The sequence below is a fragment of the Sinohyriopsis cumingii genome, chromosome 1 (genome assembly GCF_028554795.1).
Source record: "Sinohyriopsis cumingii isolate HCF-2022 chromosome 1, ASM2855479v2, whole genome shotgun sequence".
In the NCBI taxonomy this organism is placed as follows: domain Eukaryota; kingdom Metazoa; phylum Mollusca; class Bivalvia; order Unionida; family Unionidae; genus Sinohyriopsis; species Sinohyriopsis cumingii.
The window spans coordinates 37,141,476-37,159,446 of NC_142961.1; the positions used below are offsets into that span (position 1 = coordinate 37,141,476).

Here is a 17,971-nt window from a genome sequence, read left to right on the forward strand (position 1 = left end):
TTCAAAATACTTTGGCATTTAAGTGTCTCCTTTCATTTGGCAGTTAATGGCACATATTAGTAGCATTCAAGTTTACTTTGTCAGCTTCTTCCCCCTGACTTTACTCTTGTTCATTGTTCTTGATGAATAGCCCTTCAGTTATGCACATAGAGCACAGTGGTTTAACACTTGCAAACTGATTATTCTCTTCTTCACTGACATGTCATGTTTTGGAGAACCACACATAAATCATTGGAAAAGGCTGTTCAATTGATGGGTATGTAACTTCACGATCACAAGGGCTCGGATCATTGCTTACAAATCAGTCATACATATAGTTTACAATAATACAAAGGGGGACACTTCTCTCCTTTCTTGTGTAGTGTAATACATTTGTTATCGATGTTAGCTCAGGTATTTTGACTTTTTTATGCCTATCCAAAGTTTGGCTGACTATTGTACCTTTAAGGAATGCCAGACTATTTTGCCACACTACTGCTTGACATGGACAAGATCACTCCAGCTTAATATGCAAGAACAACAAGCTGATTGGAATACTGCCTTCTTTTTTTTCCAACTGAAAATAAGTTATAAATAAATGCAGACATAATTTTCTTTTAACCAAGTAACATCCTTAGATGCTGCATCATGCATAGTTGAGGAATTTGAGGTGAGAAACTGATAAACAGCATGGACAACAGAAGGTTGCAGCTTAGCAACTGATCCAGAGATGGCTTGGAAACTCTTTGTGTATAGCACAAGTGTGATACTGTAGAATGTTTTTCTCGATTTCTCAAATGACTTGGATAGTTTTTGCCATGTCAGGTGCATTATGCTTCCAAACAAACCAGAAACTTGGTATAGGCCCACCTAGGTGGAATAAATACAACTTGCAATTAAAACGAAGGGACAATCCACTAAAATAATGATAGTGATCCTGTTGGTAAAGCAGGAAAAGTTGTTCATTCAAACAAACAACTGCAAACTCTTGTCTACAAGCAAGATCATTTTCAATAGCAGCATCTTTAAAATAGAACTGAAGAAGGTGGCAAGGCCAAGAAAATCCTCCATGACCTGCAGTCTTCATGCTTTGTGAAATGCCTCACGTTCATGACTACCTGGCTGCCATTACTGTCACTTAAGTTTCAACAAAATGAAATGTGGTTTTTATCAACTCTGGACTATGGAAGTAGATGAACTGATCTTGATTCTGGTTGGTTAGCTGGAATTGATGAAGGAGGAGCCTGAAGAAAATGTGGAGTTTAATGACAGCCTCAGAGTATGATGACCAACATTTAGATCCAATCAAGCTAAAAGGACATTTACATCCTAAGTACAGTGAAGACAGTTATTTAAAGAAGCTGCTAGAAGCTAGTATTCTGTACATTGAAGATGTTTCTGCAACTTTAAATGTAAACCTCTGAAGAACTTCCCAGTTTTCAGCTTAAAATACTGGCCTACAGATGATAAAGAGCTTCTTAATTTTGGATGCACAGAGATCAGGGAGCTTGTAGAACATTTCTCCATTATACTGACAGAGGAAGAAAAGGCCAACATCATTCGAGAATGGACCGTTGAGAACCATGTGAAGAAAGTCAGGACTTGTCTCTTCAGTGTGCACAATGACTTAATGATGTCAGGGCCTCAGGAGGCTAAGACCTTACTGCTGCACATCAACATCATGCTGTCCATATCACCATCCACTGCTGAATGTGAAGGACAGTTTTTTGGTAATTAAAATGATATGGTATAGGTTAAAAAAAGACAAATCAAGATTGGTTTAAACATATTTTAAAAAATTCATATATTTTACAATATTATATTATAACTTCCTTTCTCTTTGTCAGGATTAAAATAAATCATGTAATCGGAAAAAAAATATATGTTTCTGTTACATACAATATAATTCTACAGTAATAATTTTACAAGTAACTTTCTGTTTTCAGCCATGAAGACATCACTGAGAGCAACACATGAGCCATTTGACAGTTGAGGTCTTCATTCATATGGCCAAGGTATTGCCATCTTTGACCCAGTCCTAGTCATAAACCATTGGATAGACATGTTCATGGCCACAAAATTCCAGTAAGAATCAAAGGTAAGTGTTTCAGAGTTTTGCACATGAAATGTTTTATTTAATTTAATTTAATTTGATGAAATGGCAAAATATTAACATCTGTCATTAAATAATAGTAATTAAATGCAAGAATTGTACTGACCATTGAATATCTTATAAACAATTACATTATGCAGTGATTAAAATATTTGTAATTATTTTATTATTTCAGTTTATAGACCTGTCCTTTGAAGACTACACAGACACAGAGACTGACCAGAACAAGGGACATTGATTAATAAAGTGAACATAATTGATGATATTAAAGTGAGCTTGATTGAAGATATTAAAGTGAAATGTCATACATATTTACTTCTTATATTGAATCTTGTACAGATAGAGAATAAAAAAATCATAAAAATAAACTATTTGCATACTGAAAGCCTTTTTTCATATAGTTACCCCTCCCCAATAAATTTTGAGCTAGCTAATCACTGGGCTACCACAAGATTTAAAAATTTGTCAGACCCTGTTATAACATGCAGGGCTGAGCAAATCCCCTATGCCTGACATCCCGGACTAGTCATTTTTGAAGTTGGGCAAGTAAAATTTTCCAAGTCACTAGTCTGGGACAAGTGCTTTTGAAAAAAATTAGCTAGTCCTTATTTTCGTGCTTTAATCACTATATCTACCTTTATTTGGCCAATCATGCCCTCCGGGCGTACTGAATACTTGATTCTACTCTGTATACATTTACATCCTGTTACTGCTTTACTGCATATTGGGCTAAGCGACCAAATTATCGGCAAATCAAAACACGTAAAACAAAAGAAAGCCAGTATGATCAATTAGCAGTGTTGTAAGCGGTTTTGTTGCAATGAGTTTACTCAATTACGATCATAACCAGCGGCTTGCTATGATTTTAATCCGGCGAGTCAGTGTAATTAAATTAATGAAAGGTACTTTACCGACATCAGTGTTGGTTTCCTTTATGAACTGATTAAATAACAGTAATGATTCTTTAATTTATAATTGATTATACAGATGATTAACTTCCACGTGACTCGGAAGGTGGCAGACATATACACAGACATATTTTCAAATCCATGAGCTAAAACATATATACATGAACCTGAAGAAGCCAAATGTATAACAACCAATGTTTTTAAAAATTAAATTCTTGTATGAAATAATTATGTTGTATATTATTTTTATTTTTTTTATATAGATTAAGTACATACATCTCATCAAATCTCTGCAAGTGATTACCATTTTGGGACCAGTGAAAAGTAAGGTGGGACTAGTGAAGAGTAAGGTGGGACTAGTGAAGAGAAAGGTGGGACTAGTGAATTTTCAGAAACCACTTGTCCTGGACTAGTGGTTAAAAAAATTTGCTCAGCCCTGTCATGTACTTATTTATATCAAGTTTGACCTGATCGTTTTTAGTTTTCATGCAGTAAACTCATTACATTGAAGGATTCCTGAATGTGTAGTCTATTCAGTATTTATTGGGATTTTGTTAATGTGGCATTTACTCAAATCCTTGCATAAATCCATCAATAGATAACTGATAATACGTAGGTTTGACCCCATTGTTAGTGTTATATTCATAGTTCTCAACATTTTGTCAAATGAACTTTAGTGTGATGTAAGGAAATGGTATGAAGAAGATCATGCATGAATGCAGTCCTAACTTTAATTCAGCAATTAACAAGTACATATTCCCAAACATATTCTCAGATAATTGACAAGTATATTTTTTCGGCTGGCTGACAAATACATTATAACACGGAGGTTGGGGTCAATAGAACCCAGACTGTGTTATAGAAGGAACTTTGTTAAAAATCAACTAACTCAGCTGAAGAAAATTGTGCATGTACAAAAAATTTATCATGGGGGGGTCGGGGGCAGAGGTAATAAAAAGGGGTGCAAAAATACATGCTTTCATTAAATGAAGACAGAACTACTATGAAATACACTTGTATCTGGACAAATTACATTTGTGTAGTACAGTCCGTAATGCATTCTGTACGCGTATATGAAAATTTCATGAATACGTTATAAAATTTATGTATCCATCCCATCCCATTAGAAAACACAAAAAACACGTGTATAAAAAAAGTAGTTGTCATTTGATCTGTATCCTATTGTCAACAAACATGTGTCACTAAACAATTCACTACAATATTGTTGCTAGTAGCATGTGGCTATAGTTGTATACATGATTTGTATACATGTATTTAAACTAGCCTAGATTTTGGTCATCTGGAGACAGCTATCATCTTGATGAGACTACCAGAGGATGAGGTTATTTATAAGGAAATAAAAACAAATTAAAAAATAACTTGACAGCCAGAGATATCTATGGTTTCAAAAGATCAGAAATTTTAATTGCATTTTATGCCACCGTTGGTAGTGATTGCAAGCATAAATGTTTTTCAAGCAAAAAGGAAAATTTCATGGCACAGTAAACATCTTCTGGTCACTTTGGAAAATGCAACAATCCATCAGATTTGATTGCATTTATTTATGTTTGGTGGTGATTTCCTTTGATGAAAGGTGCTTTATTTTTATTGATTGTTGTCTGCTTGCTTTGATGAAGGGTGTGTGTGTTAATGGAGTCAGCACTAAAAAAAACAATTTTGTAGGACAAACAAAAGCCCATTTGTTGTTCTTTCTGGTGGCAACATCAGCTAATTGTAGAACATTGATTGAGACTGAATTTTTAAAAGCATTTGCTTAGCATTTATACAGAATGATTGGTGCTTAAAACGTGATCTGTTTTTCTTTAAAGTTTCAGCAAAACTTTTTCTTGGTACATTAAAAAGTTTTTTTGCCATTGTTTGGTCAGTTGTCTGCCATCAAAGGTTGGTCTTTTGTAGCTTTGACCACCTGCCGAATCATACCAAAGACTTACTGAAATGGTACTAACAGCTGCCTCGCTAGGTGCTCAGCATTTAGAGGTTAGTGGTAGGACTGGTTGGCCTGGTGTCAGGATAATGTGACTGGGTGGGACATCATGCCACATGATGCCCCAGTGCTAGTCATCACTATAAACTGCCACACTGCAGACATCGTAGTGATCTGACTAAAAAATTCTTAAAGCTATGTTAAAAATCCTAATCACACACACACACTTTTGCAGCTAGTCCAGAAGCAGCATACATTACTTGATTACTTGTCAGCAGAAGCAGATTATGATATATAACAATGCACTGTTAAGATGGTTTGTCAATATGAACAAAGGATTTACTTGTGTAACAATATATAGATTCCAGTTCATCTAATATCCACATTTGCAGCTTCCTCTCATGGTTGATTTGAATTTCTTTACTCCAAACCCAAGATTGTATATACAAGTTTAAACAGCCAACACTGTTGTCACAAACAAAATCACCAGATGGTATATCTTGTCACCAAAGAGGGAAACAAAAATCGCAATTTGTGATATTGGCAAAGCCCAGCACAGTCCTTGAATAAACTTTTTACAAATTACTTTTCATACTTTTAAGAAATTATTTTCGTACACAAGTAAAATACATGTATATGAAATTTCTGGAATCCTGACACAATTATGTTAGAATTTGTACACAGTCTCTTCCCGAAAACCATAGTAACTTTTTACAGATTATTTGTCATACTTTTAAGAAGACAAAATTATGTTTGTGTACAAGAAAAATACATGCATATGAAATTTCTGGAGCCATAACCATGATTTTGTTATATCAAAATTCATGCTATAATGGACCATGCTATAGCAAGGTCACACTGTATATTTTCTCAAACAGTTGACAAGTACATATTCTCAGACAGTTGGCAAGTATATTTTCTCAAACAGTTGACAAATGCATGTTCTCAAACAATTAATTTTGTTCTTTCCAGCATAATGATGCCTCTCATGAAGTTTGTAGATTCCTTGACACCAACTGCCACAAAACAGGAAGTACCCCTACTCTTTCACGAACCACATGTGGAGACTGGGTTCCGTAAAATTCATCAGCCATGGTCATATTATTTGCTCAGCCTTTTCCAGCGACATAATGAATGTATGAATGCATGGACACACCTTATTGCTTTGCTGTTTTGCCTTGCAAAGTTTAAATCATTTTCAGAAGAGTTTGATCTGATAAATGACCCGTACATGCTACCACTTGTGGCTGGTATAATGACGACAGTTATGCTGTATCTTTGTAGTTTTAGCGCTCATTGTTTTCACAACCAGTCTGAACTAATGCACTACACCTGGTTCATGATTGACTACGCTGGAATAGGTATGTATGGTCTTGGTTGCACCATTCTTCATTACAGCTATAGTCTAGACCAGTCACTGATTGGAGGGATTTTACATGACATAGCTGTCCCAGTTGCTGTTTGTCTTGCTGTGACTGTCTGTGTGTGTTGTAGCATCTCGAAGGTCATGTACAAGCGGCCCTATCCATTCGCTAGAAAAATTTGGCAACTAAGTTCTGTTGCTGGAATCTATATTTTGTTGATAATTCCAATACTGCAACGAATATATTTGAGTATTCATGATGGAGAGAAGTGGGACTCTGGACTTACACATCATACCCAGCAAATTTTGTGGTTTTTAAGTGCGGGATTTTTCTTTGGGTCTGATATACCACAAAGATTTTTTCCAGGAATGTTTGATTTTGTTGGACATAGCCATCAAATATTTCATGTCTGCATTATGATGACTACCTTCAAGAAGCTGGATGCCGTTTACGAGGATATTAGACAAAATCGAGAGCAATACCATATGCAGCTGCCAATACCATCATTCATGGGTACAATTGGGGCTGTACTTCTTGCCACTTTGATGAACATCATTGTTGTGTCCATCTTTCATCAGCTTGCAAAGAGTAAGCTTCTTGTAGAATCTGAAAAGAAGGAATGATTTTAGTCCTGACATACATTTTAATAACTGTTGTCAAAAACAGCTGTGCCATTAGCCAAGGTAGTCATTTTATGCATATCAACACTTTGGATACACAGGGGAGCCTTTTTTCTTGCTGTTGTCTTTCATAATATGAACACATTGTGATAGTGATGTATTTGGGGTAAAATTTGTACATTTATTTTGTGTAAAACAAAGTCTATCAAAGAATTACAGGCATTTTTATTTTTAAAATGTATGATTTAGCAGTTGTATTAATAACATTCTTTCTTGCTAACTAGCCAGTATACACTTTTTCTGTGTAACTGCTACATCTGTCTTGTGTAAAATAAGTTGTTTGCGAACAGATTTGGAAATATTCTGAGTGATTCCAGCATCAAAAGATCATAGGGTATACTGTATATATTTCCTTATAGAAGAGTGCAACTGTAGACAGACAATACAGACCCAGTTTTGGGTCTATGTAGTTTGTTAGGAGTAATCAGTAGAACAAAGAAATAGATTCTGATCTACTGGTGCATTATACAGTGGCAGATCTGGGTCTTTTTTGTTTACAGTTGGACTTTACTTATAAGCAAATAGATATGGTAATTATAAGACTCAGGGGAGAATAACATTTCAGGAACAAGACAAATTCCACAGTTCTTAAAATATATCAGTTGGTTGAGCACAACAGTGTTACTAAATTACTATGAATTGCTTTTGATTAATATAGGTTACTGTGACCTTTATTCTGGTTGAGAGGCTAAAATTTGTATTGTTCTTTTTATTTGTAATGGTTAAATCTCCAATATCATTGTTTAGTAACATAAATTTTACCATATATCTTGTATGACCTTTGTTGAAATGGTCTCCCAATATCCAGAATTATTTAACAACAGAAGAAGATAGGTCACACTGGCCTTTTAGACATTAATTAGAAAGAAAGCTCTTAATTTGTATTAGATAATTGTTTCAGAAAAATATGGAACGACTTAGTGGCCATACCTCATTATAACATGATATATAATGCCTGTATATCAAGTAATAATTAATGGTAGACTGCATCAAAGATGTTCAGCTTTGTAAATTGTTTCATTTAAGACATGCTATTAGGATTTGCGTTTTTGTTTATGCAAGTGTGTGAAAATATCTGAAATGCCTTGTATGGAAAGGTATAGACATTGGTTGACAATCGATTTTGAAATTGATCAAAATAATTGTGTCATTTTTATCTCCAATATTGCTATGATGTTTTTTTTTTTAAACAGCTTGTTGCTTATTTCTTGGTAAATGTTGCCCTCTATTATGTTTGTTATTAACAGAATAATTCATAAAATTACCTCCCACAATGAAGATAAACTAAGATTTGTTCTTTTTTAAATTTAATGTGTTTTTCCAAGTAGCATGCTTGGTTTATTTAAGGTCTTTCATTCATTCCATATACAAGATGTTGCAAAATATGTCTAAATGTATACTGTATTGTATGTAATTTTTCTAACACTTTTATTTTTAGAAGTTTTAACAATTTAAAATGATGATGATTTGAAGCTGATTGATCATTTCAGACATTTGAAAATATGCTTCCTTGCTGATTGTGTAATAATCTGAAAAATTGTCATCCTTAGCCTAGCTGCCTGGTGTTGTGCCAGTAAGGTTGGACCATTACTTAATGTGGAATCAAGCTCGCTTACTCACCTTGAATCTGATGCATAGCACCACTTGAAAAGCCTGGTCCAACAAATACAAGAATATCGTCTCACTGATTTGGTTCTTCTTTTTCTATGGTCAGGCTTTTTTCCCCTATAATAACACTTTCTGCTGATAAAATGTTTTACTTGAAATTAAGCGACTATTTAAATAATTATTTATTTAAATTCCATATATTGCAATTAAAGACATGTTCCCTCGAGTGCAGTGGTGCATTCTTTCCTTTCTAACTTTGAAATATGTTATGTTGCATTACAAAAAGATAGAACAACACTTCTTGTGAACTCATGTAATAATTTATTTGCAAGAGATTTCTAAATTTATTTTTTTATTTCCATTTTCTGTGATTTTTGTTTCTTTTTTGATGTTTATTCTGAAAGTAAGAAATGTTTCCATATTTGTATCCAAAATACATTTTTCAATAATTCATATTGTAAGTAATAAAGATCTTTTCCTGTTGTGACATCTATGAAGGAGATAGCTGAAGACCGAAGGCCATTGTTGTTTTTAATGGATATGATGGATTTCTGTATGAAATGTGGTTTTTATCATTTTCATTTTATATTTTAAAACAACTTTATATGCTCTTTGGTGTGATGTTTTGAGAGACAGAAATTTTACAGTCGTTTAGGTTTATGAATGTTATGAAGATCTGTGTAGAAAGAAGTGTCTTCTAACTTAAATACAGTAACTAAATTAGTCAGCTTTACTTCTGAATTACTCATCCTGATTCTGTGATAATGTCATACTGTACATAGAAATGGTGTACTGAATGACAGGACTTTTCCTGTCTTATATTCACATACCTAGCCAGACAAAAACTGGATTCAAAAACTTGAAGAGTAAATCAGCATGGCATACCATAGACACACTAACATGACCTGAAAGCACTCATCACTTCTTTTCCATTGTGACAATCCACTCAACACTGAAATATGTATTACTCATTGTTTTGTTTTTTTGTCATCAGTTTCCTCCCCTGTCTCAAGGGCTATGCTGATTTGTTTCTTCAGCTTGTCTCATCTGTCAGTTATAAGTACACCCAATTTTGTATAGACTATAATGGTGTACACCATGCCTTAATTATTAATCTACTTTGTTGACAATTATTTTCTTTTGTTGATGCTTATTACTTCATATATTCTTCATTTTACTTTTAAATTTAAGATCCTTTCATTTGTAATCGTATTACACTATATAATTACATGTTTTTTGTTGTTTTTTTAAGTCAGGGCCATTATTTTACTTGGAAACTTAAAATATTCTCCAATAATCTGCATAAAAATTTATTTTCATTGATGTAGATTATGTTAAAACTAATTAATAAATTGATCAGTAAAAAATCAGTTGAGCAGTGAAACATGTTAATCAATTGAACAGTAAAAATAATTAATAAATTAAGCAGTGAAACAAGTGACTCCTGGATGAATGACTTCATATTTTCCTGGTTGTGGTATTGATAATATCCAGGCATTAGATTGTTGACCATATCTTATTAATACCCCAGGCAGACCTGTTATGCATTTAGCAGGAATTTTAAAGTGCAGGCAGGTTGTACTACAATACCTTTATTGTATTGGAGAATATTTCAATTGATATTTTGATTCATTATGACACATGCACAGTCATTCTTGAAGGCAGTATTGCCATCAAGGGATGTCATAAGAAGTTGGGATTTTACTATTTCATTTCTGAGTGGAGAGTTCACATCAGTTTCTCATGGTATACTGGCATTTGTTGGGACCACAAAGATTGGCAACAATGTATTGATGTTTTCGTGGCAAAAATAATGCCACTTCATGGCATTTGTAACTGAAAAACAATCCATAAGTATGTCAATAATAGATGTGTTGAAACTAACCCAGTTGCCGTAGGGATTTGCAAGGAAACATGCAGCTTTCCAAAAAGAAAGTTCTCTCTATTAAAACTTTAAAATACAATAAAAGTAATTTTAATGGAATGAGGGCATATGAAAAATTAGAATATGTACAAAAAATACAAACATGACAATACTACCTGTGATTTGATTCAAATGCATTTTAATCTCCAATAACTTTGACATCCATAAATATGAGTTGTTCATTTTCACCCAAAACTTGGGTGTCACTTCTCTTCATTTTATGTACCTATTTAACACTTACACAATAGTTAACTCTCATTCCCACCTAATATTTATCCATCATGTCAATGGCTGCTTAAGAGAGGTTACTGGTACACAGTATTTATGAATGCTTAGTGTACTTTTCATGGTTATCAATGTAGGTTGTTTCAGGTCTTAGGAGGAAAGGCTGAAAAGTAATGGAAATATATCCAATTGCTTCTTTATCTGTTAATGCACTGTTACAGCTTTTTAAAAAACAAATCTGAACAAAATGTTGAACTTGATGATATTAAAATAGCATATCTGTCTTTACATCTAAGAATCATTTTATTTTACACCTGATTATTTCAGTTTCCCAAACCCCCTTCTCCTTGATTGATTATTCTGGAAAAGTGCTTAATGATGTTAAGGCATTTGTCAGATTTTCAAAGCATTGTTGAAATCTATACTTGGTTTGAGTTTCATGGCAAGATAAAGTTAGACAGAGGGAAACTGCTGCAAAAATGTAATAAGAATATAATTTGTTACTGGTAGATTCTCTTGCCTCTCTCTATCCAATTTCTGTTTTTTGACCATGAGCTGTGGTGGCTGATTGGATAGTATACTCAGCTTACAACCAAAAGGTTGCAGGCTAGAGAAGCCTGCTGGTAAAAAGAACTTTGGTAGAAATGAAAGAGACATTGGAGATACTTGTAAATCTGGAAGAAAGGTATTGTTCCATAATTCAACATGAGCTTGCAATAGTTTTAAAGTTTCAGAGATGTTTTGAAAGGAAAAAATAGGCATTAGATTCAAAAATTCAAAAATTTTAGCAGTGTAATTTTTAATCAAGACAAAAACCCAAACATATGGATTATCCAGCTGAAAAATGCCAATAAATCTAACCTGCTTACTCAGTTTATGATAACAAATCCATGTACATGGTCAAACAATTGCTCAGTGTGTCATAATAAAACATAGTCTAGAAAAAGATTTTACAAAAGAAGCTATGAGTGAGTAATAGAGATGCACAATATGCTTTAACAAATTTTACCCATAAACAGAGCTTCAAAAAAATAATCTCTTTTAGAGGAACACATTTATTTGGCTTTAAATGCCATGTGATGTCATATCCGAGCATTGTATCAAATATTTTGTTTCAAGTCAATCGAAATCTGCCCGTGATTCTTTTTATAATGAACTTTTCATTTTGTGAATCGCTTTCTCATCTGCACTTGGCAGTTGGACTTGACTTGTAAGCAAGTATATATGGTACTTGACATTCTCAGATAGTTTTCATTTTCATGTACCATTTATATTCGCTTATAAGTCAAACTGCAAGCAACAAAGATCCTGATATGCTGTAGCATAATGTGCCTGCAGATCAGGTCTATGTTGTTTGTTTGGCTGATTACTCAAAACAAACTGCACAGACCCAAATCTGCCAGCACATTATACAATGGCATATCTGGGTCTGTGCAGTTTGCAATTGGACTTGTCTTATAAGTGAGTATATAGGGTATGTAGATTAACATATATGCATGGTGGAATTATACCGAAGATCCTTTTTTGAAAGGTTATTGTATCAAAATCAGTTTTTTTTATATAGTTATTTATTTGTTTTTAATGCTGTTTTGTATAATATATTTAAAATGGATCTATTAAATCACATTTCCTTATTGCTATATAGATATACATGCATTAGGGATCAAATGTTTTTGAAGTCTACTGCCAGACATTTTTTTTCAAGGAAAATGTGTGTGTGTGTGTGTGTGTGTGTGTATATATATATATATATATATGTATGGTAAAACTGTCAATAAATACATTCAAATTCATGCATCATGAAACACCATTAATCTATACAGTTTTGTTTCTGTCCCATTGATATGGATTACTGGAAAATCCAGGTAGATGAATTTAATTAGGATTCAGTGTCCATATTTGTATCTGGGTCTGTCCCAAGGGTTCCATCTTAAATTGGGCATATTTTGTAATGTTAATGTTCTTTACAGCATCATTGTCATTCTTTGAATATTTACTTTACTGGGAACAAGTAAGAAGATTGTATTTATCATTTTTTAATTTTTGAAAAACGAGTTTTAAATGTGCATTAGACTTCAATATTAATTATGATGATATCGAAATAAAATCCATATTCATGACATGTTTCTGACAACATAAAGATAAAGGTGGTAACCCATATAAGTTAAAGATATGATTTTACAACAATAGATTTATTACTCTGGCAAAATGGCTGCAAACAAACTTTTTCATCAAAAAGAGTTGACTCTAGCTGTATGTAGTTTTCACAGATTATTTCAGTAAGTGCCAAGAACTGTTTTTTAAGTGGAGGATTTTTTTATCGAGGACAAGCCCAGTTTCACTAAATTTCTCCAAATTTCTCCTCAGATTGAGATTTTACATTATCTTGCATATGATACTTCAGACAATGTCATTATTTTAGTTAGTATTAATGATAGTAGAAGGGATGCTTAGTCACATTTTAGATTTAAAACTGGGATTGTGGAAACCTTTTTATTCTTCAATAGAAAGAATTGGGGAAATGTTCAAATTTGAGGAAATTACTTCCTGAGAGAGAAAGCACATGCTGAATGTTCAGTGAAATTTTTTCACCAATCAAGCACTGAGAACAATGTTAAAATCTTAAATTGGGGAAGAGATTTTGAGAAATTGAGTAACAACTGGGGTCATATACTGTATATATGGTTTCGTCTATTTAATTGTGGTCACACTGTTGAATTTAGATGCAGCAGGTGGAAATGGTTTATGTCATATTGATAATGGTCACAGTGTTGAACTATATGTTTTGTTAATGCAGTGGTTTCAATATAAACATATTAATATTTATATAAATACTGGTTTTGGATATGCATGGTTATATTTTATCATTAACTTAAAGTACTGTTTAGTAAGATGAAACATTAACCAATATTGTTAGAGACATGTATTTTTATGAACATTGGAGAAAAATTAATGAACCTGTTATGAGAATGCAGTTCAAGAACAGTAAAATTTACAGAACAGAGACCAACTTAGACTACATTTTGGCAGACTAGAAGAATTTTGTCTCTGGAAGTAGAGCTTATTTTAATATTTTGCAAGTGGATGAAAAGGTAGGTGTTTCTTCAAAAACATCATATATGTTGACCTAATATGAAACCTGAGAGTCCATGACTAAAACATATGGGGGTCCTTGATACAGGAAGTTTTACTGCTGAGCTCTTTGAAAAGACATAATTGTGGAACTCCTTATAAAGCAGTATGTTTTTGTTTCAGATCTTGTATCTAAGCATAAAATTGTTACTTGTCATAGCTTTGGATGGAATTGACAGAGAAATGAGCTCCTTATAAAGCAGTATGTTTTTGTTTCAGATCTTGTATCTAAGCATAAAATTGTCACTTGTCATAGCTTTGGATGGAATTTACAGAGAAATGTTTAGGACCTTTATTTTGTTATGTAGAATAAGGTTGAAAACTGAACAAAACTGGCAGTCAGTAACTAAACGTTGACAGTTCAAGAGAAGTAATCTTGATTTGAAAGCTCCAAATTCAACCTGACCTATCATATAACTCTTCATCAAAAAATATCAACTTTGACTCCTGACATTTTTTTAGAATTTTTAAAATGACATTAATCAGATTAAGGATAGAATTATCTTGATTTCAGGAACATCTTGAAAATTTTTGCTTAGATATTCATAAAATTTCATCTTTTTCAAAAGAATTCCAAGTATGGTTTCTCATTTTCAAGTCTTTAGTCTGGATTCAGTTTTTGTGATCATATGTACATTGCTAGTTACATGAACCAAGTCTTGAATAGCCAAATTGTGTGTGAGCACACCATCCAATTGAACATTTACCATTACTTGTGAAATTTAGGTAGTAAGGCATAAATCTGATACATTTTTAGAAAATTGGAAAAAATCTGGTTGCACATTCTAACCTGATAAGCAATTTACAGCTCATTGTTGTAAAGTTTTGTCCAGGGCTTTATTTATTCTGCAGGGTAGTACATAATTTGTTTTTGTGTTTGTTAAATTTACCGTTGTTTCTGTTTGAGTTGATTCTTCTTTGTCACATAATATCCATTATTCTGCATGCTGCAACATCAAAAACAATTTATTTTTTACAATAATAGCTGGCTATTTGTAATGTTTATTATATTGATGTTCATCCTTCACCTTGGCACCTATGTCATCGATGCATCATCTTTTAGTACATTAAATATCTCATTGATTCACTGCAACTGGCAAATGAAACTTTAGCAGTGGCAGTATATGTCATAAAATTAGTATGGTATTTTGTCAAAATATAACACTCAGCCATTTTCAGACACAATAGATCCAGATCTGCTGTCACAGAATGACCTAGTAGTAGTAGAGCAGGGTATATGATGTTCACTTTAGGGATGAAATAAAGTGAATTGACCCTGTTCTGTGATCACATGAGGCCTATTGAATTGTGGTTTATGATGTTTGCTCTCTGGATAAAATCAAGTCAGTATGATTGATTCAAAGTTACTTCTATCCAGATCTGCAGTTAGATAATGCTCCGTCTGATCAGGATATGTATTGTTTGTTGTGTAGATGAAATCAAACCAACAGAGAAGATTCTGGTCAGTCATCACATAATGACTTGCAAGGTCAGGGTCTTTATTGTTTGCTCTATGAATGAACTTGAACCAGCATGATAGTCCCATAGTTTGCACTGTTGATGAAATCAAGTTAGTTTAATAGACCCAATTCTTGTGTTGAATTATTCAGTGGCAGGTATTGGTGTAAGGTGTTTGCCAGTTAGTTTTGCATTGTATTTGGATAAGTGTGACATGTTTTTCTTGAGGCATACAATTAAAATCCTGGTTATCTTGTATATTGTTGAATGCATTTATTACTCCCACTGCAGTCAAACCTCCTGTCTTCAAAGTAATTTTTTGTGCAATCACACCTTTCTCAGAGACCTTTAATCCATTTTACTGTAGAAAGAGGCCTATATTGGGCAACCATCTGTCTGTAGATATGTGTTCTTAGTTTCCAGAGGTGGCTGCTTAAGACAGGTTTAAGTGTATAGTGTCTTTTTATGTAAATTCATATCTATTTTTTAATCTCTCATGGGACCGCTCTAGTGGCCTAGTGATTAGAACGCCATCCTTCGATGAGGGAGGTCGTGGGTTCGGACCCCGGCCGAGTTATACTAAAGACTCATAAAAATGGTACTAAAAGATGCCTCTCTAGGGGCTCAGCATTAAGAGGTTAGTGTTAGGACTGGTTGGCCTGGTGTCAGGATGATGAGACTGGGCGGGACATGATGCTATATGTCTGTGGCATGATGCCCCAGTGCTATACATCACTATAAGCTGCCACACTGCATACATCGCAGAAATATGACCGAAAAATTGTTAAAGCTACGTTAAAAATCCAAATCACGCACATGTAAATTTCTCATGCAAATAATGCTTGACTAGTTTTTATATGCCTGCCTTTTGGCAGAGGTTATTTTGCTATGACTTTGACTCCATTTGTCCATTATGTTATTTCTCCATGTGTTAACACGATAACATCAGTTCAGTAACATCTGCTTTCATATAAATTCTTGCTAGTAAGAGAAAGAAGCCTATTAAATTGTGAATGATAAAGTTAACGCACTTGAAGAAAAAAGTGGTTTCAGTACAATAAAATTCTACATCACAGATCCATTCCAAACATTTTGAATGGCTTGCACTTGTGGTAAAGCAAGAGATCTTTTTGTTTGTGGTCCAAAGGTCAAAGGCCAAAGTCCTGTCTGAAAGAAGATGGTTTCTGCACAGATATTTTATTTCGTGATTGTAATTATCTTCACAGTAGTATGTGGATGACTTGCAACGCTTCTTATGACAGGATCCTATTGACTTTGGGACCTAGAGGTCAAGGTTCAATGCCAATGTGACTGAAAGAAGAAAATTGTTTTGGCCACTACATAGTTCTAGACCATGTACTTTTGACCAAGTTTGAGGAGGGCTTCCACTTGATTTGGGGTAAGAAGGTTAAATGTTATGATCATTGAGGGTAAATAAAATGGGTTATGCATGATAATCTTTGTTTTATTGTAAGTTCATTGACAACACTTTTGGATGGTTTACACTTCGGGTAATAAAGAAACCTATATATTCTGGGCTTTAAAAATCATTGGTCACTGTCATGGTAAGTCTAATAAGAAAATAAAAGTTTTGCACAGATGAGTTTAGTTCATGCCTGCATACCTTGACCAAAGGTCCAAGTCAGTGAGACTAATTGGTCAATAATCTGTTAAGTTATGCCCTTCTAGTGCCTTCATTAAAAATTATTATGCATTGGGCAGGGATATAATGTGCTGTTCATGTTATACTTGTTATTTGGTTTGTTAGAGTGATCTTTTTTGCATAACTTTGTAATGGCTATGCCCTTAGACCTTTTCCTGGAAGTTGAATCTGGGTTTTTCCTCACCAATATTTAACACATGTGCAGTCAAAGTAGGGCAACTTTTAACGATCATAATTAAGATAATGTATCTTTGGAATGTGTTCATTGCTAGCTGTTAGTCAGACAATTTAACCCTTTTTATTACCGGATTAATCATTACCATGTAGTCAGCGGGGGGTGGGGTGGGGGGCAGAGTTAAGATGAGAGTCACTATGCAGTAACATAAAGCAATAGATACCCATTTATTGAAGAATGCTTGAGGAAAACATACAGTTCAACTCAAATACTTATGAGTTGGCATATAACTGTTTATTACCATCTGCGGCGATCAATAATGACAAGTTTTCTATTAATTCAAGAAGTTTATGTCACTGAGTTGCCCTACGTCAAATGCGCATGACCATATCGGATGCAGCTATGGGATAGGTTTGGCCAGCTAAAACTAATAGTTGAAAGTGATCTAGCATTTTCACTTGCCATTACTTTTAAGTTTTTAGCTCTCCTGGTGCAAAACTACGTCTTTGTTATAGTGTAGTTGGCACTAAATAAAAACGGTGCAGGACTGACAACCACCATAATCAGCACTCCCCATATGGCTGTCATGAAGACATTGAATATGAAACGCATTGTTGAAAATTTTGTTATAACTACTCTCTTAAAATGGTGGTGGGGCCCTGAGTGGCTGAGTGGTCTAAAGCGCTCACTATTACGGATCACTGCCATCTCACCTCTGTCTGCGTGGGTTCGAGTCTTGGATTTGGCCAGTGTGGGTATGTGAGAAAGCTTGCCAGTAGCTTCTCGTGGGTTAGTGG

General features: G+C 33.9%; 1 protein-coding gene across 5 annotated transcripts in view; it reads left to right on the top strand.

The window, feature by feature from the left end:
- The window catches only part of LOC149806715 (membrane progestin receptor beta-like), a 35,455-nt gene extending 19,863 nt beyond the window's left edge, over positions 1-15,592 (top strand). For 3 of the 5 annotated variants that reach the window (XM_089956873.1, XM_089956866.1, XM_089956863.1), the window contains exon 2: positions 5,918-15,592. In XM_089956873.1, coding sequence (XP_089812999.1) covers positions 5,922-6,932 — 1,011 coding nt within the window. In that variant the 5' untranslated portion in view covers positions 5,918-5,921 and the 3' untranslated portion in view covers positions 6,933-15,592. Of the gene's footprint in view, positions 1-1,925; positions 2,078-2,267; positions 2,363-5,917 lie in introns of all 5 variants that reach the window. The other 2 variants (XM_089956853.1, XM_089956859.1) reach the window with 1 other exon arrangement.
- The last annotated feature ends 2,379 nt before the right edge of the window (positions 15,593-17,971 follow it).